Source organism: Dromiciops gliroides, chromosome 1, assembly GCF_019393635.1.
Source record: "Dromiciops gliroides isolate mDroGli1 chromosome 1, mDroGli1.pri, whole genome shotgun sequence".
NCBI classification, from domain to species: domain Eukaryota; kingdom Metazoa; phylum Chordata; class Mammalia; order Microbiotheria; family Microbiotheriidae; genus Dromiciops; species Dromiciops gliroides.
Genome location: NC_057861.1, coordinates 755,746,722 through 755,772,684, shown reverse-complemented (window position 1 = coordinate 755,772,684; position 25,963 = coordinate 755,746,722). Strand labels below are relative to the sequence as shown.

The window sequence follows — 25,963 nt, the reverse complement described above, 5'->3', positions numbered from 1 at the left end:
TTTTAGTTTACCTGAGCATGAGGATTAGGGGGAAAATTAATTACTGCTTGCCCTAAGGATTCAACTGCTCTAAACAACTTATAAGCACAGCTTCAAAGTACTTGGGGAAAGGGAGGACACCAAATGATTATAGATCTGGGAAGGAAAGAAGAAAATTACAACTGATTTACATGTTAAACTAGTTATTTTCGTTTTAAAACATCTGAGGCTCTTTTACTTTTAAGAGTTAAGTGAACAAGGGGTGACGGATGGCGATCAGAAGACACATATTAAAATAACAGTGGTACTGGTATTGGTATATGTGGTATAAATGGCCTGGAACTATTCAGGCACCATTTGGGTCAACGTGATAAACAATCTCTATCTTTATGCCCGAAAATGAATGTAGAATGACTTCTATAAACACTATAACCTCTGTAAAACGTTCTAACCATTTCCTGCCTCTAATGTCTTTATACCTCCATCCCTACCCCCCTCACTTACCTGGAATTCTAACTTCTGGCAACCTCAACCATCTAAGGGTGAGGTTAGGGAAGCCACTGAGCATCAACCAATAATGAAAAGAGCCAGGAAGAACCAACTACCCAAAACTAGAGGTAAATGGCCCTGCATGATCAAAAAGGAAAAAAGAGCTCTGACTAGTGAGAGCTTTAAAGGAATACTGGCATAAAAGATGAACAAGAAGAAATGAGGAAATAAGGGAAAATAGCAACTCAAAAGTGGGAGACAAAGGCCACCAGCAAAGATCAGAAGCAACCATGGCAACAGGGCAAAGTGTCAGAAGAGATTAAACCACAGAAGCAGACAAGAAACAGCAAAAACTGGATCCAGTCTATACTGTATGGATAAATACCTGCTAAGGACTTACTGCAGACACTAAAGCAAGGTCCATGAACTTTATGAGGTGGGGAGAGAAGTACATTTTTATATCAACAGAATTGGTTTCCTTTGTTATCCTACGCATTTTATGCCTTTAAAAAATATCCTTCCAGGAAAGAACAGATACACAGGCTTTACCATAGACTTTTGCCCATGGGTCCATGACATAAAAAAAGTCAAGGACCTTTGGGCTGACCAAAGGAAGGCCAATTCAAGAATGGCTTTGCAATCTTTGAGGTCATTCAGTGCAAAGACATGCTAAGGCCTACCCATATCAAGCGTCTCATGGCATCAATGAAGACACATCAATCTACACACTACCCAAATCTGTGGATCTCACTTCTATTATCCCTGTATTCAGGTGGTACAAGGATGAAAATGTCAGTTTATACAGTAGAAGTAGCCTGTGGGGACAGTCACTACAAGAGTAATATCACAATTAAGTATATTCTAAGAACATAATCTGTTCCCAGAAATTCTACCTCATCAGAGGTAGGGAAAAAAAAAAAGCAAGGAGTTAGAAGATTACATTATCAGACAAAAATGAGGCTTTGAGGCCTGTTGTACCCAAGGATAGCCAGTAATATCTCTCGATGTCTTCTTTTCTCATTCACTTTCTCTTCATTCTGCTACCAGATTCTCGGATGGACATTTTTTCCTAGAATGTTGGCCATTATTTTAATGTGCCAGGGATCTTTCTTTGTAGATGTGGGGAACTTCCAGCTCACAGCACATTTATAATTTAGTAGATAAGGCCCTAAGTGCAGAGAAATTAAGTGATTTTCTCTGAGTCACACAACTGGGAAGTGTCAAAAGTAGGATCTGAACCTTGGTCTCCTCTCCACTGGGCAGCTAAGTGGCACAGTGAATAGAGTGCTGGGCCTGGAATCAGGAAGGACCCTTCTTTGTAAGTTCAAATCTGGCTTCAGACACTTACTTGCTTTGTGACCCTGGGCAAGTCACCTAACCCTGTTTGCTGTTTGCCTCCATTCCTCATCTATAAAATGAGCTGGAAAAGCAAATGGCAAACCACCCAGGTATCCTTGCCAAAAAAAATCCCAAATAGGGTCATAAAGAGTTGGACACGACTGAAAAACAACTCAACAACAACTTCTATGCATTAAACCTTGCTGACTCCAGTTCTGCATTGAATATGTTTACATTGAAGCCTCATTTTTGTCTGGTAATGCAGCCTTCTAACTCCTTGCTTTTTTTTCTACCTCTGATGACATTTCTGGCAACAGATTATGTTCTTAGAGAACATACGTAATTGTGATATTACTCTTGTAGTGACTGTCCACCAAAAGCTTAGCTCCATCCTACTCCCCATCTCCTGTTCATGAATATAAGATGAGAAGATGCTTTTCCTCACTTCTAGAATAAACTATAGATGCACAAAAGCAAAGGTGGAAAGAGCCTGGGAACTCTGAATGATTCTGTTTCATACATGTACATGTAGAATTATGCATACATATAGTGTGAACAAATAATATTCGAAATAAATGACATTTTTCTTTGCTCCCTTTCATGTTATTCTCTTGCTTTGAACTAATGGGGAACAAGAAGAGTTATAGAAGGCAAATACCTCTTTTTGCATAATAAAAACAAAATAAAGGGGGCAGCTAGGTGGCACAGTGGATAAAGCACTAGCCTTGGATTCAGGAGGACCTGAGTTCAAACCCAGCCTCAGACACTTATTAGCTGTGTGACCCTGGGCAAGTCACTTAAACCCCATTGCCCTAAAAAAAAAAAAAAAGCATAGCCCAAAGAAGCAAGAATCATTGTGGTGTTTAAGAAATTAAATTTGTGAAAAGCTCCCTGGATATCTGTGGAATGCCGCTGCCGGCCTGGACCACTGGGAAATGTGCAATGCAGAGATAATCCATTTGCAGATGATCTAAAATTCAGATTCCTTTTTTCCCATGGTCTGTGATTTCAGTAATGGGGGTTCTCCCTGCCCTGGTTGGCAGCCTCTCCATACCTCAGGACACACTTTCAGGAGCTGTGGTGGCCAAAGTAAACCCTACCCCCAACTATGCCCTTCAGACTCCGTGAAGTGGAAGGTATCCCAGCACAGCCTCTGAGGGGCCAGCCTCAGCACCCTACTCTAGCAAAGAACCTAGAACCAGAAGGGATCTTGAGGCCATCGGCCATCAAGACAAACCCACCTGTTTTACAGAAATGTAAAGTAAGGCCCAAGGGGAGGAGAGATTTTTGCCCTGGGCTACCCGGGACCTCACAGTGCTCTCTCCCTGACCTCTGAACTTTCTTCCTAATGTCAGTGACAGAGGAACACTAGGCACAGAGCTATTGCCCTGAGGGTTCTTCCTTCCCACACCCCAGCTTCTTCCACTAACGGGGAGTTCTCAGCACCTGTGCAGCTCACCTCCAAATGCTTTGTAAAGCCTAAAACAAAGGCAAGTTGTTGGGAGGATCCAGACAGCCGGACAGGGGCCACTCACCTAGTAAAGGAGGGCTGGGCTCCGGAGGCTGCCGCAGCTGCAGAGACAGCTCATGGCCGGCTCCATTCTCCTTCTCTTCCAGGGCAGCCTCCTTCTGCTTGGACTGCTGGGCTTTTATCAGCTGCGACAAGAGAACCGCAAATGCACTCTGCACAGCTGCCTGGGCAGCGTCAGTCTCCACTTTAGGTGGCACGGGCTGAGCCGAAGGCTGCATTCCTCCTCCAGGTGGCTTTGAAGACTCCTGCTGGGGTGTTGGTGGATCTGTCTGTTTTTCACCTGTTGCCAAAATTCCAGAGGAAGGTTTATTTTATTTAGCTGCTACTGAGGTTGAGGATTTAATTTAATGTTCAATCTTTGGACACAATCAATCAGCTACGCTAACACTTGGTTTAGAACACAGTAGGTTTAGAAGTATTGCCAATTCACTGTGGTTTAAAAGCTGTCCAGTGCCTGTTTTTACTAAAGACAAAATTTTAAGCAATTATTATTAATCAGTGATCATCATTCAAATACTGAAGTCTAGACCAGATAAAGAAGGTATTTTACCAGCAAAGCAGCCTTTTCTATCATCATAACACCAAAAGGAAAAAGACAGATGTGGTATGGAGGTGACTTTAAACAGTTCTAAGAAAAATCTCAATGTAGAACAATTACATATTTTTGTAAGAGTTACCATGTATTATTGTAAAAAGACAAGAATTCAAGTTCATGTTCAATTTTTAACAAATTTACTCTGGGAGGTACATTTGGGGGGGGGGGGGCGGGGGCGCGGGGCACGCAATGGGGGTTAAGTGACTTGCCCAGGGTCACACAGCTAGTAAGTGTCAAGTGTCTGAGGCCGGATTTGAACTCAGGTCCTCCTGAATCCAGGGCCGGTGCTTTATCCACTGCACCACCTAGCTGCCCCCTGGGTGGTACATTCTTAAGAAGAAGGAAAAAAATTTTAAGATTGTTGCCAAAATCCTATACCGTATCTTGAACCAAAAAAAGTCTCTTCACAACTTGAGCAACAGCAGCCGTCCTAGGTATTCATTCCTTAAGAAAACCTGATACTCTTATTGGCAGGAAATCGTTCCAAGCTTGCCTTCCAGCCCTACTGTACACCATCAAGGAGCAGTGTGAAAATGCCTCTTTTGGGCCACTTGCTTTGGCTAATTTGGGAGCATCTGTGGCCTTCCCCAAGGACTCTACAGCAAGGATGAGAGGCAAGAAAGCAGCCACTGGGGATCCTGACCATTGGAGTGTTCTCTGTCCCACAACCTACATCTGTGTGGATCTGTTGGGAAGCTGCAGAAATGCAGCCCCTGCAATCCAGAGCCGTAACCCAGGCCCCTCTCATGGCGCCTGTAGTTAGAAAAGCAATTTTTCGTGGCAAGTGAAGCCCAGAGATGGAGACCGGTTAGCTGGTGTGCACCCTCTTTATCCTCACTCTCCAGACCCTCCAAGAGAGCTACTGCTCCCTTGCAACCATTTCCTGGAACTAATAATTACCCAGATTAACCATTTTTTACATACCTGACCAAACAGACACTTTTCCGGGCCTTTGTGTCAGATCTGCAGCCCATGAACACTAGGAAGGGCCAGTGTTCCCAGTCTGGTGACCCTCTGCCTATCTCTGTGCTTCTGAGTAGAAACAGGCAACCTCCAATGGACTGGGGGGCAGGTCATCAGTTTCTCTATTTTTCTATAGAACAGTCATTCTCTGTAGCCAAATGACTCCAATGTCAGAGATAAAAAGGGATGGAGGCAGGGTGGTACATGGAAAGAGCGAGAGCTCTGGAGTTGGAGGACTTAAAACCTGTGTTGACTGGATGAGTCAGACAACATATAAAGTCCTTTCATTCTTCTCTGAAGAGAAACAAGGTGCCGATGCATGCGAGTGGCCAAAGGCGTTGGACGTACACTCTATGGAGATGGCATAGTGTATCAGGCAAGCCTGATTCTGCTCAATAGACCTAACGGTGCCAGTTATGAGAGATCAAGAGTTTGGGCCAGAGAAGGAGGAGAATCCCCACTTCCTAATCTGTTCCCTGCTCTCAGCATCACTGAGGATGGGGCACATTATCACTGCAAGCACCATCGTCTCAATACCCTCTTAATGGCTTTCCTAAAGCAGGCTCTGTGTACAATACTCTAGACAGGTACAGGAGTGCCCAGGGCAGAGTGGAAAAACTGTAAATTCCCCAAGTCCTGGAATATATGCCTCTCATTCATTCCTACTCTTGCTGTTGATGTCATGACTTGTACTGAATTGGATTTCTGTGAGGGAGAGCTGTGCAAGAACGCCAGCCTCACTCTCTCCTCCAGAGCCATCTGTGTCCAGTGGCACGATATACATCAGGACAACTGGAGATGGTCCTGGATGTTTAAGGAAATTGGGGTTAAGTGACTTGCCCACGGTCATACAGCTAATGAGTATCTATAGTAAGATTTGAGTGCAGGTCCTCCTGACTCCAGGGCCAGTGCTTTATGCACTGCGCCACATTCCTACTCTTATATCCCCAAATAATGCTGGTTACCTGTAACAGATAAACAGTCCTACATTTCTCATTTATCCTCGGTCAGAGATTGGAATCCTTTTCCCAATTAACCAGCAACAAATCTAGAACACTAGCCCTTGGCCTTTCACTTATCAAATGTTTCCTTCCATTGGCCTAAAGAGATGAGTTTACAGATTAAAGTGCTTTATGCCACATATAGGATGAGGGAAAGGGTCTATAAAACATCTTGTTCATTAAGAACTACCCAACAGAATAGAGAGTAAATGTTTGAAGAAGCTCACTTTGCAAGGAAAAAGCCTAATCTCAAGTCTTAACTTGCAAAGACAACAATTTTTAAAATTCAAATGAGCATGGCTGACTGCTGTCATGGCTAGACAATAGGACTAGGACATTAATTCTTCTCAGGAAGCAAAAAACCTGCTATGTGAAAAGCATGTGCATTGGGTCTTTTAGACTGAGGAGTCTGAAAAAAGTCAGCTTTTAAGAAAGTTAGATGGGGGGGGCGGGGGGAGAAGAGAAGAAAGGTGGGTGGCACAGTAGATGAAACACTGGCCCTGGATTCAGGAGGACCTGAGTTCAAATCCAGCCTCAGACACTTAACACTTACTAGCTGTGTGACCCTGGACAAGTCACTTAACTCACTGCCCCACCAAAAAAAAAGAAAGTTAGATGCAAAATAGCATTCCCCCTCATGCCATGTACCTCCAAAACCCTCTGGTGCTTCATCTTCAGGAAAACGGGGGTGCTCCCACTGGGGGTGGGGTGCCACCTTCCCTTGTCTCCTAGGCCTGGAGTCTCAGGGGGCAGGGGCACTGTGTTCCCCGGGGCCCCTTCTGAACACTGTGGCAATGAGGAGAGACCCAAAATGCTAAAGGCCATGACTGCTACTCTTTTGGCCATAAGGCTAAGCAGCACCAAGCCTGGCTCTGTAGTTTGCTACAGACCGATCCATAGTTTAGAAACAAAGTGATAAACCATCCATTATTTCCAAAGAAAAAGAAAAGCAAGCAAGCATTACTAACCAAGTGCTACATTGGTGTTGCCCTGAGATTTGAGTTGGGAATTCGCTTGCATCCCCTGAGGGGTGTTAGTCCTGCTGTCATCCAGGCCCAGAGATAAATCTTTTCGAGGGATCTTAGCTGAAGACGTGTCCTCAGTCATCCCCATCTGCTTCTGTCTTCTGCGCTTCTTGCTCCACAGTTCATGACAATCTTGCCACAATGGAAGACTAAAAGAGAAAATGGAGATATTCAATACTGTCAACTAGTTACAAGTTCTGGGAAACCCTATGAATGCTCAATGAAACCCCCCAGCCTTCTTAAGCTCCACAAAACCTTTCCAAAGCAGGAAAAAGATCTTGATTATATGGTGGCACAAAGGCCACTAGTGGTTGTTTCACAAGGAGCACCTCTGAACTGGGCAGCTAAGGTGGCAGAGAGGATAGAGTACCAGACCAGGCGCGGAGTCAAGAAGACTCACCTTTCTGAGTTCGAATCTGGTCTCAGAGACACTTAATAACTGTTTGACCCTGGGCAAGTCACTTAACCCTGTTTGCCTCAGTTTCCTTATTAAAATGAGCTAGAGAAGGAAATGACAAACCACTCCAGCATCTTTGCCATGAAAACCCCAAATGGTCATGGTCACGAAGAGTTGGACACAACTCAAAACGACTGAACAACAACCTCTGAATAAATCAGTGAGTGGGATTTACCAAAACCATGCTGAATAAATACCAAATTAAATCAACTATAAATAATACCGAAACATCATGCCAAGTAACAGAACAAGATATTAAATGTTTAAAATCTGATAGCCAATTACAGGTAATGTGCACCAATTAAAATAGTTTTAATTTGGAGAGGCAACAGCCCCCTTCAGAGGTAGAACTGACACAGCAGAGAGAGAGCTGGCTCTATCACCCTGGACAAACACTCAACCAATCAATGCTCAAGGCAGCTTCTCTGCCACTAATGTCACACTTGCCAATCTGCATTGGTAAAAGATGTTTTTCTGAACCAGTGAAATCCCAAGTCTAGACCACAATCCCTAGCTCTCAGCCTGACCCAATGCTCCACCTGGGTCGAGATTAGCAGCTTTTCTTTTTGCCAACAAATGTCCCAACTTGGGAGCAGCAAAGAGACCTTGGGGCTAAAATGAAGTCAGATCTGGGAGATGTGAAGCTGATTTTCTGTGTATTCTTAGGAAAATCATTTCAGTTTAGTTTTATTATATGGTAACCGCCTGTATCAGAGTTAATTTTTGGATGAATGCAATTTTAAAAGTTTGTATACACACATTATGCCAACAACATGTATTCAATTTAAAGCAGACTGAAAAGTCAGCCCCTAATCATTCAATTCATCAGAGAACTTTTGGATAATAACAGCAGCTAACATTTATACAGCTCTCTCATCTGATCCTTACAATCACCGTGTGCTCTTATCCCCATTTGTGAGATGAGGAAACAGGCTAAGACACTTAAGTGCTCTTCAAGGTAATCACCCTGCTGGTGTCTCAGGCAGGACTGGGACTTGGGTCTTCCTGGGCATATAAGATCAGGGTTCTATCCACTACACCTATGGAATACCAGGGGGCACTAAAGCCCTTTGGTGGCTAAAGAATGGATCTGAGTGGGGAGAGACTAGAGGTAGGCAGACCCCCCAGCAGCTATAGCGATAGTACAAGCATGAAGTGATGAAGGCCTGGACCAGGGTGGGGGCGCATCAGAAGAGAGGGAGCTGTGACGCCCCTTGATTGTGAGCCTGAGGGACTGGGCAGAGAGTGCTGGGCCTTCTATAGTGACAGAGCAAGTAGGAGGGATAAGGATTAAGGAGCAAAGAGGATGAGGTCAGATTTGGACATGGCTATATATATTCAGGCAGAGATGTCTGAGTAGCAGCTGGAGGTCAGCAGAGTGGTCAGGGCTGGATAAGTAGATGTGAGAATCATCAGCATGGGGGCTCATGAGCCCAGCAAGTGAAGTCAATATAGAGGGAGCAAAGAAAAGGGCCCAGGACAGAGCCCTGGAGGGAGGGGACACCTGTGGTTAAAGGGCTGACTGGAAGGAAGATCCAGCAAAGGAGACAGAGGAAGAGCCATCAGAGAGGGAGGAAGACAGGGATGTGGAGAAAGCCCAGAGGGAGAGAGTTCTCAAAGAGAAGAGGGCCACGCCCAGTGTCCAGGGCTGCAGAGAGGTGGAGGAGAATGAGGACTGAGAAAAGGCTGCTGGATATCAAAACTAAGGGACCCTGGTGACTTTGGAGAGAGCCGAGTCTGAGTGGGATGCTGAGGTCAGAAGCCAGGAGGAAAGGGCAGGGAGAGCAAGAGGAGGCCCTGTTGTAGATGGAAAGACACAGGCTGATAATTAGCATGGATGGAAGGATCAGGTGAGGGTTTTTTCAGGGTGGGGTCTCCCATTTGTAGGCAGTCAGGAAGAAGTCAGTAGAGAGGGAGAGGGGATGAGAACAAGGGCTATCTGTTGGACAAGATGACGGAATGAGATCAACCTCTAGGAAGAGGGTAAAGAGTGAGGCCAGATCTTCATGTGAGGCAGGGGCAAGAAAGCACCGAGTGATGTGAGGGGAAAGGAATTCACAGCTGGCCATACACATCTCAGCAAGTCGGCACACATGCAGACTTTCACCCAAACCTCATCCCCCTCCCCCACCACCCAAATCCCCAGCACACTCCCATCACCACGACCTCCTGAATGCCTATTCCCCAAACAACCTTCCCTTCATCTCAAAAACTTCTCTCTCGCACTCCTTCCAACTTCTAGCCAGCCCTAAGACCTGGTTTCCCTGCTGACAGAACAGCCTCCCTGGCCCCATCTTCCCTCATTCTCCTCAGCTCATGGTTCAGGAGATCGAGAGGAACATGCCTTGGTCTGCAGGGCCCCCTGCACATTCTTCCCCCATGGCCATCACTCAGTAAGCTCCCCTCCTTTGCAGTCCATACAATCCACATGCACCTAGTCAAAAGCCTAGGAGCTGTTGTCTGCAGACTTCAGGAGCACTCCCCTTCCTTCCTGACTCCTCAATTCCTGCCCTCACCCCAGCATTTGGTTTCTTACCCTAGTCACTCTCCACAAAGATGGTTACCCCCTTCATCTTCCCATCACCCACAAACACACCACTTCCATGTTCAAGAATCTGACCTCTCCTTACCTGACCTTCCACCTCTCCCTCTGACTTCCCTTACATAACCTTATTCTTCCTCCAAGGCCATCTCCCCTGCATTTCTATCTTGACCCCCGTGAACCAATTCAATTCTATGCTGTCCTCCTGTGTCCCCTGTATCTCAATGTGCCCTGCCGAGCCTCAGTCTCGGGTCACACACACACACACACACACACACACACACACACACACACACACACACACACACACACACATGCTGCTAAACACGGGCAGAGAAAGTCCCACAGCTCTTCTGACAGGGTCCATGACAGACCCCCACTGGGTCCTGACTGCTACACCTCCCTTCTCAGGCCCCTGCCCCCACCTTCCCATCCCACCTCAGGCTGCCCAAATCCCCTGCCCGGCCCTGCTGGCTGAAGCCGCTGCCTCCTGTTGTACAGAAACACTTGAGGCCATTTGCCAGGTGCTCCCTCCTCTTCTACTGAGCCTTCTTCGCTCTGAAAGCCCGTCTCCAGTTGGTCTCTCCTCCATCCTCTCCATCCTCAGGTCCCCCAGCTGTCCCCACCCCAGCAGTGCTCTACCTCCTGGCCAGCCTATCAGTGTCCTCAGAATCCAAAAATCGGACATCGAAAGCCCAGAGATCTTAAGAGCAAACCCAACAACCTCATTTTACAGATGAAGAAACTGAGACCAAGCGATATTCAGGTGCATGACTGAGGTCACCCAGGTGGGAAGCAGCCGACCCAGAAGACGGGGGTGGTTCCCTGGGTTGGTGGCAGCATGCTCAGCCTCGGTTCGGCCAGAGATCACGGGAAAGGTTTGGGGCAATTCATCTCACAGCCACTTACTCTGGGGGCGGCATTTTGGAGGGCTCCACATCTCGAAGAAACTCGCACTGAAGGGCCTGCTCTGCCGTACAGCGTTTGCCAGGATCCAAAGCCAGCATGTAATCGAATAAGTCTAGTGCAGCTGTGGGTATACTGCCGCAGACAAAGAAACGAGGAGAGATACTGATATTCAGCTAACATTCGGAATGCACGTAGCCAGCGTGCCTTAACTTACTCTAAACATGGTGACATTTCATGGCATGGTTCAGGACGCTGTTGTAGTAAATGCCCGCCGCCTCCCCGCCCAGACTGGATAAACTGTTTTGTACATGACTCTACATTTTGAAACGTGATTTTCCACAATTCCACAGATAGTCTACAGCTTAGTTACAAGAATGAAAGAGGTCATTTTCTTAAAATAAAACAAAAGGAAAATATGTGGGATGAAATGCTATTATAAACACTTCTCTAGTTTCTAACATGATTCCACACTGAGGATCCTCTCCATAATCACTAAATAATGCACATTAAAAATCACTGCTGGGGGCAGAGAGGTGGCACAATAAATAGAGCACCAGCCTTGGAGTCAGGAGGACCCGAGTTCAAATCCAGCCTCAGACACTTAACAATTACTAGCTGTGTGACCCTGGGCAAGTCACTTAACCCCCAATTGCCTCACACCCCCCCCCCCAAAATCACTGCTCACAGATCAAACTTGTGACTAGCAGGTCACAAATGGTCACTGTAGACACTGCTATGAAATAAAGGGATGTACAGAATTCAGCAGCACTTACAGGAGAACAAATAACAACCCCCCACCCCCGCCAAATTACATGCATGCATGCTTGTGCACCCACCCACCCACTGTGCCCTTTTACTCTAATCTTACAAGACAAACTCCTCTCGAAGTTTCCGCCGGTACTGCTTTTTTGGCTTCATCGTGTTGAAGTAGGGTAGTTTGATGACATCTGGCCACACCGCAGGACACGGACTCCCACATACTCGGCTAAGCAACACATGCAAGCAAAAAGAGGGAGTTCATCAGAGGGAGTTTCATCAGAAAACCTGCTGGCCTGGCCTGGCCTAGCCTCCACACCAACCCCACCTCAGGCCCTGTGTGTGCTGCAATGGGAAGACCTTTCATGAAGCAGTCAAGGATCAGAAAGGGACAAAAAGAAAGAAGGCGGCTGCTTCCCTTCTATGGCTGCCCCAGGCCCACCCATCCCCATAACTCAATGGCCTTCACAGCCAACAATGAAGTCCCGTGACCAGGGAACAACTCAGTCCTCCAGGGTCCCACCCAATCTCAGCATGTGCCATTTCTTCTTCTTTTAGAAGCACACACTCACTCTCTCTCTCTCTCTCTTTCTCTCTCTCTCTCTCTCTCTCTTTTGGTGAGACGATTGGGGTTAAGTGACTTGCCCAAGGTCACACAGCTAGTAAGTGTTAAGTGTCTGAGGCCGGATTTGAACTCAGGTCCTCCTGAATCCAGGGCTGGTGCTCTATCCACTGCGCCACCTAGCTGCCCCCTAGAAGCTGTCTCTTAAGGAGAGATGAAACATCCAAAGACTACTGGTGAATAAAATACACATTCCTTCTTATCCTGCTTCTTCCCAGAATTATTAAGTATATCAGTCAGCCAGAGGTAGCTAAATAACGACACCTACTGATTTGTATGGAATGAGAAAAGAATAAAGGAATGAAATTCTGCCCAAAAGGCAGCACTGGGTAAGGAAATGAATTGGGGTTGGGGTTATGGATGAAAAACAGATGTGAAGTCATGATTCCTTTCCTATCTGCTTGGCTAATGACCTTGAACTCTCTCTCAAAGGGCGGTGCACTGGAAAGAAGGCCAGACTGGGAGTCACTGGAACAGAATCCAAACCCTGATTCTACGTGTCTAACTGTGAACAGTGTGCCACGTCTCTCTGAGGGCCTCCCTTTTAAACTGGCGATCCTATGTCTCATAACTAACACAAGAGGAGCTCATGTTTGTACAGCTCTTGAAAGTTTGCAAAGCTTAAGGCTCCCAGAACTCTGAAATACTATCCACCCATTTTACAGATGAGGAAACTGAGGTGCCATGACTTACTACACATACCAAGCTAGGGCTAAATCCTGCTCCATCTCCACTGTGGCCCCAACTACCCACAGCTCAGCACCAAGTTAAATGGCGTGCCCCGAGCGGGATTCAAACTCAGATCTGAGTCTGGTTCTCCCTCTTTGTCAGGCCTAATGGATGTAAGAGAGCTGTGGTCACACAAAAAAACAAAACAAAAAGGTGACCACATGTCTAAAGTGTGTCAACTCACCTGTCAACATTTTAGTAATAACTGAAAGCAACTGGAAATATTTGTGTTTTGTTGGTACTGACAGTCCCAAAAGAGGCCAATTTCAATGTACTGCTTGCTAGATGTACGGGGCTGTGTTTACACACGTGTGTACATGTGTACCCATACATAGAGAGGTACATGGATATGGGCACAAATGAAGTGGGGCTATAAACTAGATGGATCTTACAAACCACAATTTGCAATCATGCTACGTACACACGAAACTATCCAGGCATGCACCTAACTATACATACACATATACAAGATGAATCAGCAAGGAATCACATTTTAATCTGTTTGAAAACATCATATTCTGTTTAACTGGATTTTTCTTGGAAAAGGTAGGTTCTAGAGCTCTGACATATAGTGGGGCGGGGGGGGGGGGGGGGCAGCCACGCCAGAGAGGCAGTGCTGCAATGGACAGAGCACTGGGCATGGAATCAGCAAGACCCAAGTTCAAATCCGGCCTCAGAATTGTGTGAACCTGGGCAAGTCACTTCACTTTTGTTTGTCTCAATCCAGTGGAGAAGGAAATGGCAAACCACTCCAGCATCTTTGCCAAGAAAACCCCATGGACAGGTCCACCAGGTGACAAAGAGTTGGATACGACTGAATGAGTGAACAACAACAGGTAATGCTCAAGAGACAACATGCAAACACCTCTGTGCAAACAAAAAGAATGCAGGGTAAATGGGAGGCAATCCCAGAGGGAAGGCACTCTAGGTTAAAGGGCATTGGGAAGGGCTTTTCCTACAAGGTGACATTTGAGCTGGGACTTGAAGAAAGCTAAAGAATCCAGGAGGGGGAGAGGAGGAGGAAAAGCATGCCAGGCAGCTGGGACAGCTGGAAAAAAGGACAGAAGTAGGAGTGTCTTGTGCCAACAACAGCCAAGAGGCCAGAATGACTCAAGAGTCCAAGGGAGGCGATAAGGTAGAAGATGACTAGAGAAGAGGGGGCCAGGTGGTGAAGGGCTTTATGAACTAGACAGAGAGGTTAGTATCTGATCCCAGGGCTGGGAGCACTAACATGGCACCACAGCTCCAGCCTGGACCAGCTACCCTCTCCATAGGCAGCCTTGTGGCCCAGACACCCAACTGGCTTTGGTCCTAGCACAGCTCAGAACCCTCGGCCCAGCTCTGCCAATGCCATCTGTGACCGTGGGTGAGCTGACCTCAGTTTTCTCACCTTTAAAATGAAGGGATAGGAATGAATGAGCTCTTACAGTAGCTCTAAATTCTAGCACTCAAAGAGCTGAGGTTCATGTGGTTACTGAACATCTGAATGGTATCCACTGACACAAGTTAAGAAGAGCAGAAGGAGAAGCTATGCAGAACCCCCCCACCCCGCCCAGCTGTTGTTCACCCTCAGGCACCCTGAAATTGTGCCAAACAAATGCCAACCCTGTCCATCTCCAGTGATGGCAGAGATGACCTATGGGCACACAGAGGCAACAGTTCTTCCCATGACTAGGCTGGGGTAGGGGGAGCAAATGATCTCAATAAGGTTAAAAACGGGCTTCAGGGATGGTGGCCCTCATTTTGTGAGAATGTGGTTGCAACTGATCAATCTACTGACCCAATTGCTATAAACTGTTTAATTAACTGAAAAATCTGAAATTGGTTTAGAAGCAGAAATGAAAGCAAGGTCTACCCAATGGGGCAAGCCAGACTCAAAAGCTGATTTTGACCCTCTGCTTAACAAAAAATGGTACGGGATCCTAAAACAAGGAAATGATTCTGGTAAAGAATCATCATTAACATGACATTAAAGGTTATCAATAATCACTACTTTTCTAAGCTATTTATACAAAAATAAATCTCTAAAATATATGCAAGAAAAAAATGGACAAAGCTGTATTGCCACCTAGCGTCTGCAGCCAAAAATAACCCTAACTATCTGGCTTTTTGCTAATGAAGGGTATTTTCTTAGTGATAAAGAATTAACCATAACTTTGAACCTTTCAGAGTCTTTTTGGCAACTTATATGAGAATTAGTTCTTAATTAGGGAAAAAAAATGCTGACCACCAAGCTCAGAGTTTCAGAGAAAGCTGTGGCACTGTGCACATGCTTCATGGACCCTCCTGCAGCCATCTTCCATCTCCCCTCCTCCCTCTGTAGATAAATCTCCCCTTCCCCGCAGCAGGCCACTTCCACAAGGAATTCCTGTTTCACCCCTATACTTGCTTCCTCCTTCCCCTCTGGCTGATTCCTAGTGAGCTCCTTTCTCCTCTCTGCTCCTGCCAATGCTACCTTCCTTCCACCTGCTCCTAATTCCCAAAGCCCTTGTACAGACTCCCAAGAAGGCCTCCAGATTCCCAGGCACCAAATGCCAAAGTGAGCTGGGTTTGAGCTTTGCCTGTATCTCACAGACATCACTGCTCTGCTCTGATTGACCAGGGCTCGGTTCTGCAGCGCCAATGCCAAGGACAGCTTCACCCCCATCTCAAAGAAGAAGCCCCTTAAGAAGGTTACCTTATCAATTCCAACTGTGCAAGTTCCTGGTTTGCTTGAAATATTGGTTTTTTAGTGAAGAGCTCACCAAGGATGCATCTGAAAAACAAATACCCATCATTACCCAAGGGCTTTATTCTGCTTTGAAACTTAAGACTGAGTCCAGTCCAACAGGAAGGGTGAGAGGCTCCTTACCCGCAGCTCCAGACATCGATCGCAGGGGTGTATCGCTCCTCTCCAAGCAGAAGTTCTGGAGGCCGGTACCATAAGGTGATCACTTTGTTGGTGTATGGCCGACTGAAACAGAGAGAAAATACCTCGTAAAGCTCATCTGTCACAACGGGGACTGAGGTTGACATAACGTGTTTCTAGCTTATCAAAAACACCCTCCAACTCCCTGAGGAGCTCAGTCACTTTCACTAGCACACCAACACATGAGTGCTAGGGTCCAACTGATTTCCATACCGGGTATTTCAGTATTAAAAATAGGCAACACATTATCAACACCCAGCATGCTGAGAATCACCTGATTAACAGCCAGCAGAACAAGCTGGGTCCTTTGTTCTAACTCAGCTTGTTGTGCTTTCCATTCATTCCTGACAAATGCCCTCAACTCATTTCACCTAAAATACTACAGTGACTAGAATGCCAGGCCTGGAGTCAAGAAGACCTGAATTCAAATCCGGCCTCAGATACTTGACACTTCGTGACCCTGGGCAAGTCACTTCACTGTTTGTCTGGAGAAGGAAATGGCAAACCACTCCAGTATCTTTTCCAAGAAAATCCCAGACAGGGTTATGGAGAGTCAGAAACAACTCGACAAAATATCACATGTAAAAGGGGGAAAAAACCCTGTTTCTCTGGAAACATAGAAATACAGTTTGTTCCTCCTTACTTCTACCCCATACCAACAAAGTCCTAGAAACCCGCCCTTTCCAAGGGTGGCTGAACCCAAAGGTCCCAAGGTAAGTGCGACTGCAGCCAGAAAGGCAGCAGCTTTCTGGAATAGGTCTGAAGTGACGCAGCAGCTTCTGTTTTGCCTCTGCAATAGGACAGTCCACCTACATCCAATAAATTCTGAAGGAGCTAATGCACTTTGGACCTAACTTGCAATGTTACTAAAGATTATCAATTTACACCTTAAATTTAGTTCATGGTTCAGTCTAACATTTTGAAAGAAAATGGCCAGCAAATTTTGAAATAGGTTTCTGTTTTTAAAATTTTCAACAACCGGGGCAGCTAGGTGGCGCAGTGGATAAAGCACTGGCCCTGGATTCAGGAGGACCTGAGTTTAAATCTGACCTCAGACACTTGACGCTCACCAGCTGTGTGACCCTGGGCAAGTCACTTAACCCTCACTGCCCCGCCCCCCCCCCCCAATTCAACAATCTCTTCTGAGTAAGCTGACATTTATAAGGTGTTTTGTAAGCATCATCTCATTTGATCCTCATCACAACCTCATGAAGCAGAAATTGCAAGAATCACTAGCCCCCTCTGCAGGTACAGCAACTGAGTCTGAGGAAGAGCCAGTAACTATGGCCACATAGTTTAGCACAGCATGGAATCAGTGGTTTTCTTCCCTCCCCCCTTCCTAGCTAGCCCCTGGTAGAGCAAGGATCACAGCTGCAGGACTGTTCCACAATACAAAGGGTGACCTCTTCAAGACCCTGGAGATGCCAGCAATCTAAGCGTCAAGAGGAAGGAGGAAGGCCCATCGACCCCAGAGCCCTTCCTGTGGTAGATCAGCTGGTGGTGCTGATGATGAGCTGGACGTGCCCCAGGGCAGGACAACCAGAAAGAGGAAGGGCACCAGAGGAGCAGCTAAAGAGCCAACAACTTAGCAAAGAATGGTCCCAAGAGATCTGAAGGGACAACTGGGAGAGATGAGGGGATAGCATAGAAGGAAGGACTGCAATGAGAACAAACTTCCTCAAAGTCAGGATGGTGAGTCTACGACCACATCTCAGGGCTTCTTGGAATGAATTAATAATTAAGGCCTTCTTAGGTGTTCTCTAAACAAGACGGCCGCAGAGGCCACAGAACTCAAATTCTGGGACTGCTGCCTTCTAAGCTGAAACAACACTCTACTTAATCAAATGAGATGACAGATAACCTCTGCAAAGCACTTTAAAAGTGCTCTCTAACAACTCTAGTTTAAGATGGGCTCTGTGGAGAGCCAGATTCTGACGAGCAAACACTGCTCAGCTACGTCAGATTTCGATATAGCCTGATGAATTGAAAAGACCAGAGTGATTCTCGTACTGATCGGAAGGTTGAGTTCCTGAAGCCCCAAATCAAACCTGATACCCTGAAACTAATTTATTTATTCATTTGAACTCTAGGGAGCTTACAAGCTTGCTTGGTTTTACAAAAGGAAAGATCAGAGGAAAATTCACTGGGCATGCCCCACTCCAATCTAACATATAGGAAGTTGGGGGGAAGAAGGGGGCTGTGAAGGAGTTTAACATTTGAGGTCAAGAAAACCCAGGTTTAAGTCTTGCCTCTGGCACAGACTGGTTGTGTGACCCTGAGTCAACTCTCAATATCTTTCAATGCCCCAAACCACTCTTAAAAAGATAAATTGTTGACTATTTCTTGACAAACCCTGGCAGAAGAAGTTTCCTTTCTCAGGAGCTCCCTGTACTGAGGAAGCCACAGGTCTGGACTCTTACCCCACCCCACCCCACCCCCTGATTTGGCAGCCAGTGATCCTATTTCACTGAGAAGAAAACAAATTTCAGTGAAACAACTTGCTCAAGATTGCATAGCTAGAAAGTAGAAAAAGTCGCCACTGAAGGCCATTTTGTGTCATCTTAGCATCTGAGCAAGAGAATAGTATTCTAAAGGCCAGGAAAGAAGGTACTCGTTAGGGAAAGCTTTGGCAGAAATAATTGCAGCTCCCCTGAAATATTTACAGCTTTTACAGTGATTTTCTCCCAAACCCTTGTGACCACCATTTGCCACACTGAAAGCTGAGCAAAGTGGGTTGCAGAAGTGGTCAGTGACTGACCACAGCCACAAAGCTGCCCCACCGGGCTGGAGTAACTCGCCCCCCCCCCACCACCACCACCAGGACAAAGTCTAGTAAGAATACACTCTGCTTTCTTGCCTGCTCAGAGAAAAGAAGTGTGAGATACAAAACGTGAATCACTTCCTTCTCAAATGCATAGGCTTGTGTGCAGTAAGATCTGCTAATTAATGTTTTCTTTCTTCCAGAACTGTGCTAGGGATAGGGAGTCTGGGTTCCTTCTTGAGTAGATGTCTTATTTCTCCAATTAAATCATGTAATCATGTGGAGAAAGAATTATTCAGGGCAATGAAAATGTGACAGGATTTCAGAATGTAGCCAGGCATCAAAAAGATACTTAATGTGTACATCTGGGGTGACCATGATTTTGATGACTGAGCATGGCAAAGTATCAAGACTGATGAAATTTCTAGGAACTAACTTCTTCAAAACTATTTCTAAGGGGTAACAAAAGCATGTCAAACCTCTAAGTGCCAATATTCCAGTGCTACTCAATTTCTATGGTCCCAAGTGCAAATGTAAAATTCAAGAATTCAAGATAAATTATACTTAGCTAAAATAAACATGCTGGCAACAATACAGGTCTGCTACTGTAATATATGAAGAAATAATGACTAGGGGATTCATGCTATTAACTCTTACAAGAACAGAAAGTAGGGTGCAGCGGATAAAGCACCAGCCCTGGATTCAGGAGGACCTGAGTTCAAATCCAGCATCAGACACTTGACACATACTAGTTGTGTGACCTCAGGCAAGTCAATTAACCCTCACTGCCCCACCCCGCCCCCCAAAAAAACTAAAAACAAAAACAATGGAAAGTAAATACTTGAATTAAATAAAAGATTAATACAGATTCTATAAATTCATATTATTTATTTCCACACATTAAAGAACAGAATCCATTTTTAGTGTTAAAATTCAATGAGTGAAAAATTGTGCTTAAATGCAAGAATACATGAAGACAACATCTGTGTTTGTTGACAAAATTAGGGAACTTACACTCTAAGGACAGAAACTTCCCAGATATCTAGTGACAACTTGAAAGAAAATAGTTTGATGTAAATAATAGTGCATACACAATCATTAAGAAAAAAGAACCAAAAAGTGAATTCTACATTTGACACAGAAAATTTCATTTTAAGAGAGCCTAGAGGGGGCAGCTGGGTGATGCAGTGGATAAAGCAATGGTCCTGGATTCAGGAGGACCTGAGTTCAAATCCAGCCTCAAACACTTGACACTAACTAGCTGTGTGAACCTGGGCAAGTCACTTAACCTTTATTGCCTTGCCCCCCAAAAAAGAGAGAGCCTAGAGTAATAAACAAAATTTGTGTTCTTTGCTTGCAAAACAAGAGACCACAAAGAAAAAAATTTATAGCAAATCTACTACACTTGTGTTGGACTTAGAGGCATCTAAGTGAAATACAACCTTCATGCAGAAAATACTCACTGACTGGGAGTGGCTGACACTCATCCCAAATATGCCCCAGAGTGCAGGCTTCTTACTCCCTCATTCATCTATGAAGTACCTACTTACTACAAGGCACTTACTAGATGCACTCAGACCCAAACAAAATAGTCTTTGCCCTCAGGGGAAACAATACACATATCAATAAGTTAATACAAATATACATAGTAATGGAAGGAGGAATGCAAGAGGAAGGGAATAAGCATTTATTAGGCACCTACATGCCACATGCTCGGCACTGTGCTAAGTGCTTTACAAATCACAGTCTAATAGGAGAGACAACCACCAACCAAATATATAGGAAGCCAGTGGGAAGGCACTGGAATTACGAGGGATTTCAGACGGGACTTGGGAACCCAGGAGGGAGAGTGTTCTATGCATGGGAGACATAGCTGAGATGGAAAGTCTTGTTCATCAAAGAGCTAGGAGGTCGGTGCTACTAGATTAAAGAGTATGTGTTGGGAAGCGAGGTATGAAAAAAACAGAAAAATCAGAAGGGGTCAGGTAACGAAGGGCTCTGAACGACAAGCAAAGCGTTTTCCACTTCCTCCTTGAGACAGCAGGAAGTCGCTGGAGTTTACTGAGCGACATGATCGAACCCTTGGTTTAGGAAAATTACTACTTTGGTGGCTGAATAGAGGAGCCCGACCCTCCAGCAGGTTACTGCAGCAGTCCGAGCAGGCATGAGGTGAAGCAAACCTGCAGCAAGATAGGGGCAGTTTCAGGAGAGAAAGGGGAGATCAGCAGCCCTGACAAACAGCTTGGAAATGGGAGCTGGCGAGGATGGCTCCTAGGCTGTGAGCCTGAGGCGCAGTCACTGCTGCCCCTTCAGGAAGCCTGCGGATCCTGCCATGGCTCTCTCTTCCCACCCATCAGAGTCATTCCTGTTCTGGGCTCCCTCTTCCACTGGATCTGGGTACAGATTCATCCCCTCTCTGCTTCCATTGGCAGCATAAGAAATAGGGTCTAGGAAACAACAGTGCCTTTCTCCCTAGTAACAACTTCTTCCTAAGGAGTCATTTGATCAGATCCTCTGCCTGGAAGAGGCTAATACCAAGTCTGCCATGGGATACTCGTGCCTTTAGCTGCTACTGGTTGATCAGTAGAGTGGGATAGTTATGGGAAAAAATATGCAGGTGTTGGGGGGAGGGGGGGTCATGGTGAAAAGAGGGGCAAGTGGGAACACAGAGGAAAAAACAGATTAGTAAACATAGTTCATAGGAGTGATGTGGGATGGAATTTGGGGTCAAATTGATCGTGAGTCATCCCAAAAGAATTACAAGACTCAGTGACTCAGTTTCCCAAATTTTATTGCAATATTGCGAGTGACCACAGGGAGAACCAGAAAAGTGGAAAGGTATCTCTCGAACAGTAAAAGAAAAGATTTTTTTTTAAATTTATAGTATGGATAAATTGATTATCAATCTCATAATAATCTCCACCTTGAGGAGATACAAAGGAGGGCCTGTCCTACTCATTATAATATTCTCCACCTTGGGGAGGTACAGGGGAGGGCTTATTCTAATTTGGAGTTCCTGGGGTCCTAAGCCCATCCCCAGGGTGGGTACCTTTTTCAGCGGAGGTGTGTTTTGGGGGTTTATGCATCATAAGGTGAATCTGGGGACAAATTTGGCCTTTTCTGCACACGTCTTTGTTTTCCATAGCTAGTTTCACATTTTTCATTAGAATTTCTATACCCTGTCTTGTGTCTTATTGTTATATGACCTGACCCTTTATGGTCCCATTATAGGTACTGATCACTGTGGGTATGATAACCAAGCATCCTGACTTTTAAGTTATCCATTAACTGGGGTCTGACTCCCTTTTGGAGCTAATATCTGAATTAGAGCTTGGATCTTGGGTTTTTCTATTAACCCCTTTTTGCCTCCTACATCAGGAGCAGCCAAGTGGCAGAGTAGATAGCAATGGGCCTGGAGGCAGGAAGCCGCCTCTTCCTGAGCTCAAATCTGGCCTCAAACACTTACCAGTTATGTGGCCCTGGACAAGTCACTTACCCCTGCTTGCCTCAGTTCTTCATCTATAAAATGAGCTGGGGAATGGCTCCAGTCTCTTTGCCAAGACAACCCCAAATCTGCAGTGGCATTAATCAGGTGTGATTCGTAGTGGTTCTCTGAGGGCCTTCATGCTTTCTGGTGGGTTGGACTGTTGGGAATACCACAGGAAGCCCAAAGCTGCCAGATTTGGTTTCCAAGATCTTTCAGGGGCAATATCCTTGAAGCCCACAAGGTGGCGGCATCTTCCCACAAAGAGAAGAGGGTGTCCATCAAACCACCACTTGTGCAAGGCTAGTTAATGGCAGCAAGCAGGGCAGTGGGGCTGGTCATGTTATTATCTCATTTTGAATCCAGATAACAGCAAGAAAATGGCTTTGGAGCCCAAAGAGCTGAGTGGGTTCAAACGTTAACTTCTGCTTTCCAACCTTTCTGCCTTTTAAGGAGGCCTTGCCCACTCTCCAGAGTCGCCAGCACCTGCCTCAGTCTACCCTTCCCTAGAGATACCTTTGCTCCCTCCTGTCCTTAGGAGCCCGCCATCAGCTACACGGTGCAGCCAATCTCTACCCCACACCAACCCCTCCACTCTTCTGTTATGCCCATTTTCAATTCTTAAATTCCAAGCCTCAAAAACATGCCACTGACATCCTCTCCCCCCCCCCCCAGCAGAATGTTGGGATTAAAAATATGGGACTGTTTCCAGAAGAAAGTTGGGATCATTAAGAGTTTTACAATCTCAAAGGCTCATACATTAACGATGCTGCTGAAGAAATCCTGACAATATGGAATCTGATAGAAATCTTTAACCTTTAGTATTCTTCAAACGTTCTCGTCCCGGACACTTAACAAAAGCATTTAAAAAATACAATTCTGGACACGTAAATCCTGCTGGAATGGCTGACCTCTCCCGCAGTGCTAAAGGGAGGATGGAGATCAAGGAACAAATACATTTGCCAAGCTGTTCTACCCTTTGGGAAGAGCCAAAGCAATAGACTCTCAGTGGGCTGACCCAAGGAGACGGAAGCACGGGGCTACTCTGAGAGTGGCACAAAGGTCACTCCAGTGGTGTGAGCACTGCCTGCTTTTCACTCCTGCCCTGGACTCAACTCACATCTAAGGGCCTGCCTTTCTTTGGGCTTCCTGTGGCATTCCCAACAGTCCAACCCACCAGAAAGCATGAAGGCCTTCAGAGAACCACTATGAATCACACCTGATATTACAGCTCAATGTCCCAAGAGAACACACACATAAGCAGCATCATTCCTGCCCTCAGGGAAGCTGACAAGCTAGATGGAAACCACAGTACACAATCACAGAATAGGATAGGACCTCCCCAGTCTTTGTGCCAAACATCAAGAAATACTCCATTTTGGGGCAGCTAGGTGGCACAGTAGATAGAGCACCAGCCCTGGAGTCAAGAGGACCTGAGTTCAAATCCAGTCTCGGACACTTAACACTTACTAGCTGTGTGACCCTGGGCAAGTCACTTAACCCCCATTGCCTCACTAAAAAAAAAAAAAAAAAGATACTCCATTTATACCAAATACTGGGGCGTGGGGGATGGACTGTTTGTATCTCTCCTTATCTCCCCCTTCTCATCCTCATTTCCCCCTCTTCCCATCTGTCTGTCATAACTGGTTAAATCTATTAAACACTAAATATACAGAATTTGAGTGAATTTATTAAAAATCACTGTAAATATATAAAAGTAATGATAAACACTGTCTAGGTAACCCTAGATAAAGAAACTGAGCTGAGCAGGCCTAGTGCCACCTCGGACAGCAGCAAGGAGCAGGGCCAGGTCGCAGCCCAAGGCCGCCCTTCCTCTGCTCAGGCACTGCCACTATTCCACCAGAGAGCTGAGTAGTTCTGCCTTCTCCTCCTCCATCCAGCCCCACATGCTCAGTTCTCGACTTTCCTTTGTCCTTTAACTCCATCCTTGGAAGGCACTTTTAAAAGCCTTGTTTCCCTTTGTGTTGTTGCCAAGTTCAGCTTGTTCTGAAATGATTATTACAGGGCTTTCTCTCTCTCAAGTGCCCTTTAAAGATGGTTGGTTGTCTGCTCAGTCAGCTCCTAAGCATCCAGGGTCTCTGCAGACAGCTCCCTCTCTCTTTTTTTAATTTTTTTATTTTTTAGTGAGGCAATGGGGGTTAAGTGACTTGCCCAGGGTCACACAGCTAGTTAAGTATTTAGTGTCTGAGGCCGGATTCGAACTCAGGTACTCCTGACTCTAGGGCCGGTGCTCTATCCACTGTACCATCTAGCTGCCCCCCGCTCCCTCTTTTTATCTCACCGTTATCACTCATACTTGTTCCTCAAAGCATTCTATCTTCCTTGAGCTGACTCCTTCTATAAGGATTTTGGGGCAGGGCATAAAGCGCTAGCCCTGAAGTAAGGGGGACCTGAGTTCAAATCTCTTCCCAGACAGACACTTATGAGCTGTGTGACCCTGGGCAAGTCACTTAACCCCCTTTGCCTTAAAGATCAGGGGCCATCTCCAGTCATCCTGATGTCTATCTTGCCACTAGACCCAGGTGGCTCTGGAGGAGAGAGTGAAGTGGTGATCTTGTACAGCCCTCCCGCACTCAAATAAAATTCAGTGTAAGTCATGACATCACCCCAGTGTCATGGTCCTCTTTGAGAATGAAGGACCAACAACAACAAGAACAAATCTACAGGATTGTAGACCAGGGTATGACAGGACCTCCGTTGGGACTTGAGAGGTCACCAACTCCAGCCTGACCATAACAAAGACTGCTGAGTACATATAAAACATACCTTGCAAGTGGTCATCTAGATTTCACTTTGAGTCCACTAATAAGAGGAAACCCACTATACCCCAAAATAGCTCATGCTATCTGGGGATAGCCATCATTATGAGGAAATTTTCCCCTTCAATTAACCTAAGTCTCCTTTTCTTCCATTTCCCATTTGCTCCTGCATCTCTTCTCTGGGGCTAAAGAGGACAAATCGAATCACAACTTAAAAATTGCTATTTCCCTCATCTTTCCCCTTAAACTCTGTGAAGAAAATCTCTTATTGTTACTGAAATTATATTTCATACCAATGTTCTCTTCTCACAGAGCAATGTTACAAACTGTTTTCTTAAGTATCCATTTCTGTAGGCAGATTCCAGATTCCACTCCCTAGTCTTCGAACCCTTGGAAACCTGCTCTCTCAAAACTGAGGCTGGCTCAGTCTCCGAGCCCTAGGATGGAGTGATCGCTTCCTCTCAAGGTTCCTATCACCACTTCAGGACCAGTTCCTCACCCTCTGAAGGCTCCAAGGGACATATTCAGGCAGTTCAAGACACCCATCACAACTGCACCATGCCACCAAAGCAGGTTGGTGGTTCTGGGATCATTACCAAAAGATAGTTGCCATCATAATACTATCCCCCCCCCCCCCTTCTTGATGCCATTCACAGATTTTCTCAATAATATATCTTCTTGTGATGCAATACAACTTTACCTAATCTACCTCCTTTGAGTGGAGCATATTTGTCAATTTCCATATTTTAGTCATGACTCATAATGATGACAAAAAGGAAAAATCTGTCTCCTTTCCCCAAGTGCTACAGTTTCTCTTCCATATTCTGCCTGATGTATATAGACAATTGAAGTCATCATTAATGGCCCTGTTTTTGGATCTTGTCTCCCATGAATCACTGGGGCCCCTCCACCAGCAGTTTTCCTCTATTACATACCTGCCTCTCTCTGTGATATCTGCCTTTGAAGAGTTGTGGGACTTAATCCTGCTCCATTTCCAGTTAATCCCTTTTAATCAAATCCAATCTCCATGCAAACACATTTTTATTTATCTATTTACTTGAATGTCGTCTTTTTATTTTTTTTTTGGTGGGACG

General features: G+C 45.6%; 1 protein-coding gene across 1 annotated transcript in view; it reads right to left on the bottom strand.

Annotated features, from left to right (window-relative positions):
• CDK13 (cyclin dependent kinase 13) overlaps nucleotides 1–25,963 on the bottom strand; it is a 120,803-nt gene that overhangs the window by 4,105 nt on the left and 90,735 nt on the right. Inside the window, exons 9-14 of the mRNA XM_043978662.1 lie at nucleotides 15,788–15,889; nucleotides 15,614–15,691; nucleotides 11,698–11,814; nucleotides 10,830–10,961; nucleotides 6,865–7,070; nucleotides 3,342–3,617 (exon numbers count right to left, since the gene is read on the bottom strand). Of these exons, the coding sequence (XP_043834597.1) occupies nucleotides 3,342–3,617; nucleotides 6,865–7,070; nucleotides 10,830–10,961; nucleotides 11,698–11,814; nucleotides 15,614–15,691; nucleotides 15,788–15,889 (911 nt within the window). The remainder of the gene's footprint in view (nucleotides 1–3,341; nucleotides 3,618–6,864; nucleotides 7,071–10,829; nucleotides 10,962–11,697; nucleotides 11,815–15,613; nucleotides 15,692–15,787; nucleotides 15,890–25,963) is intronic.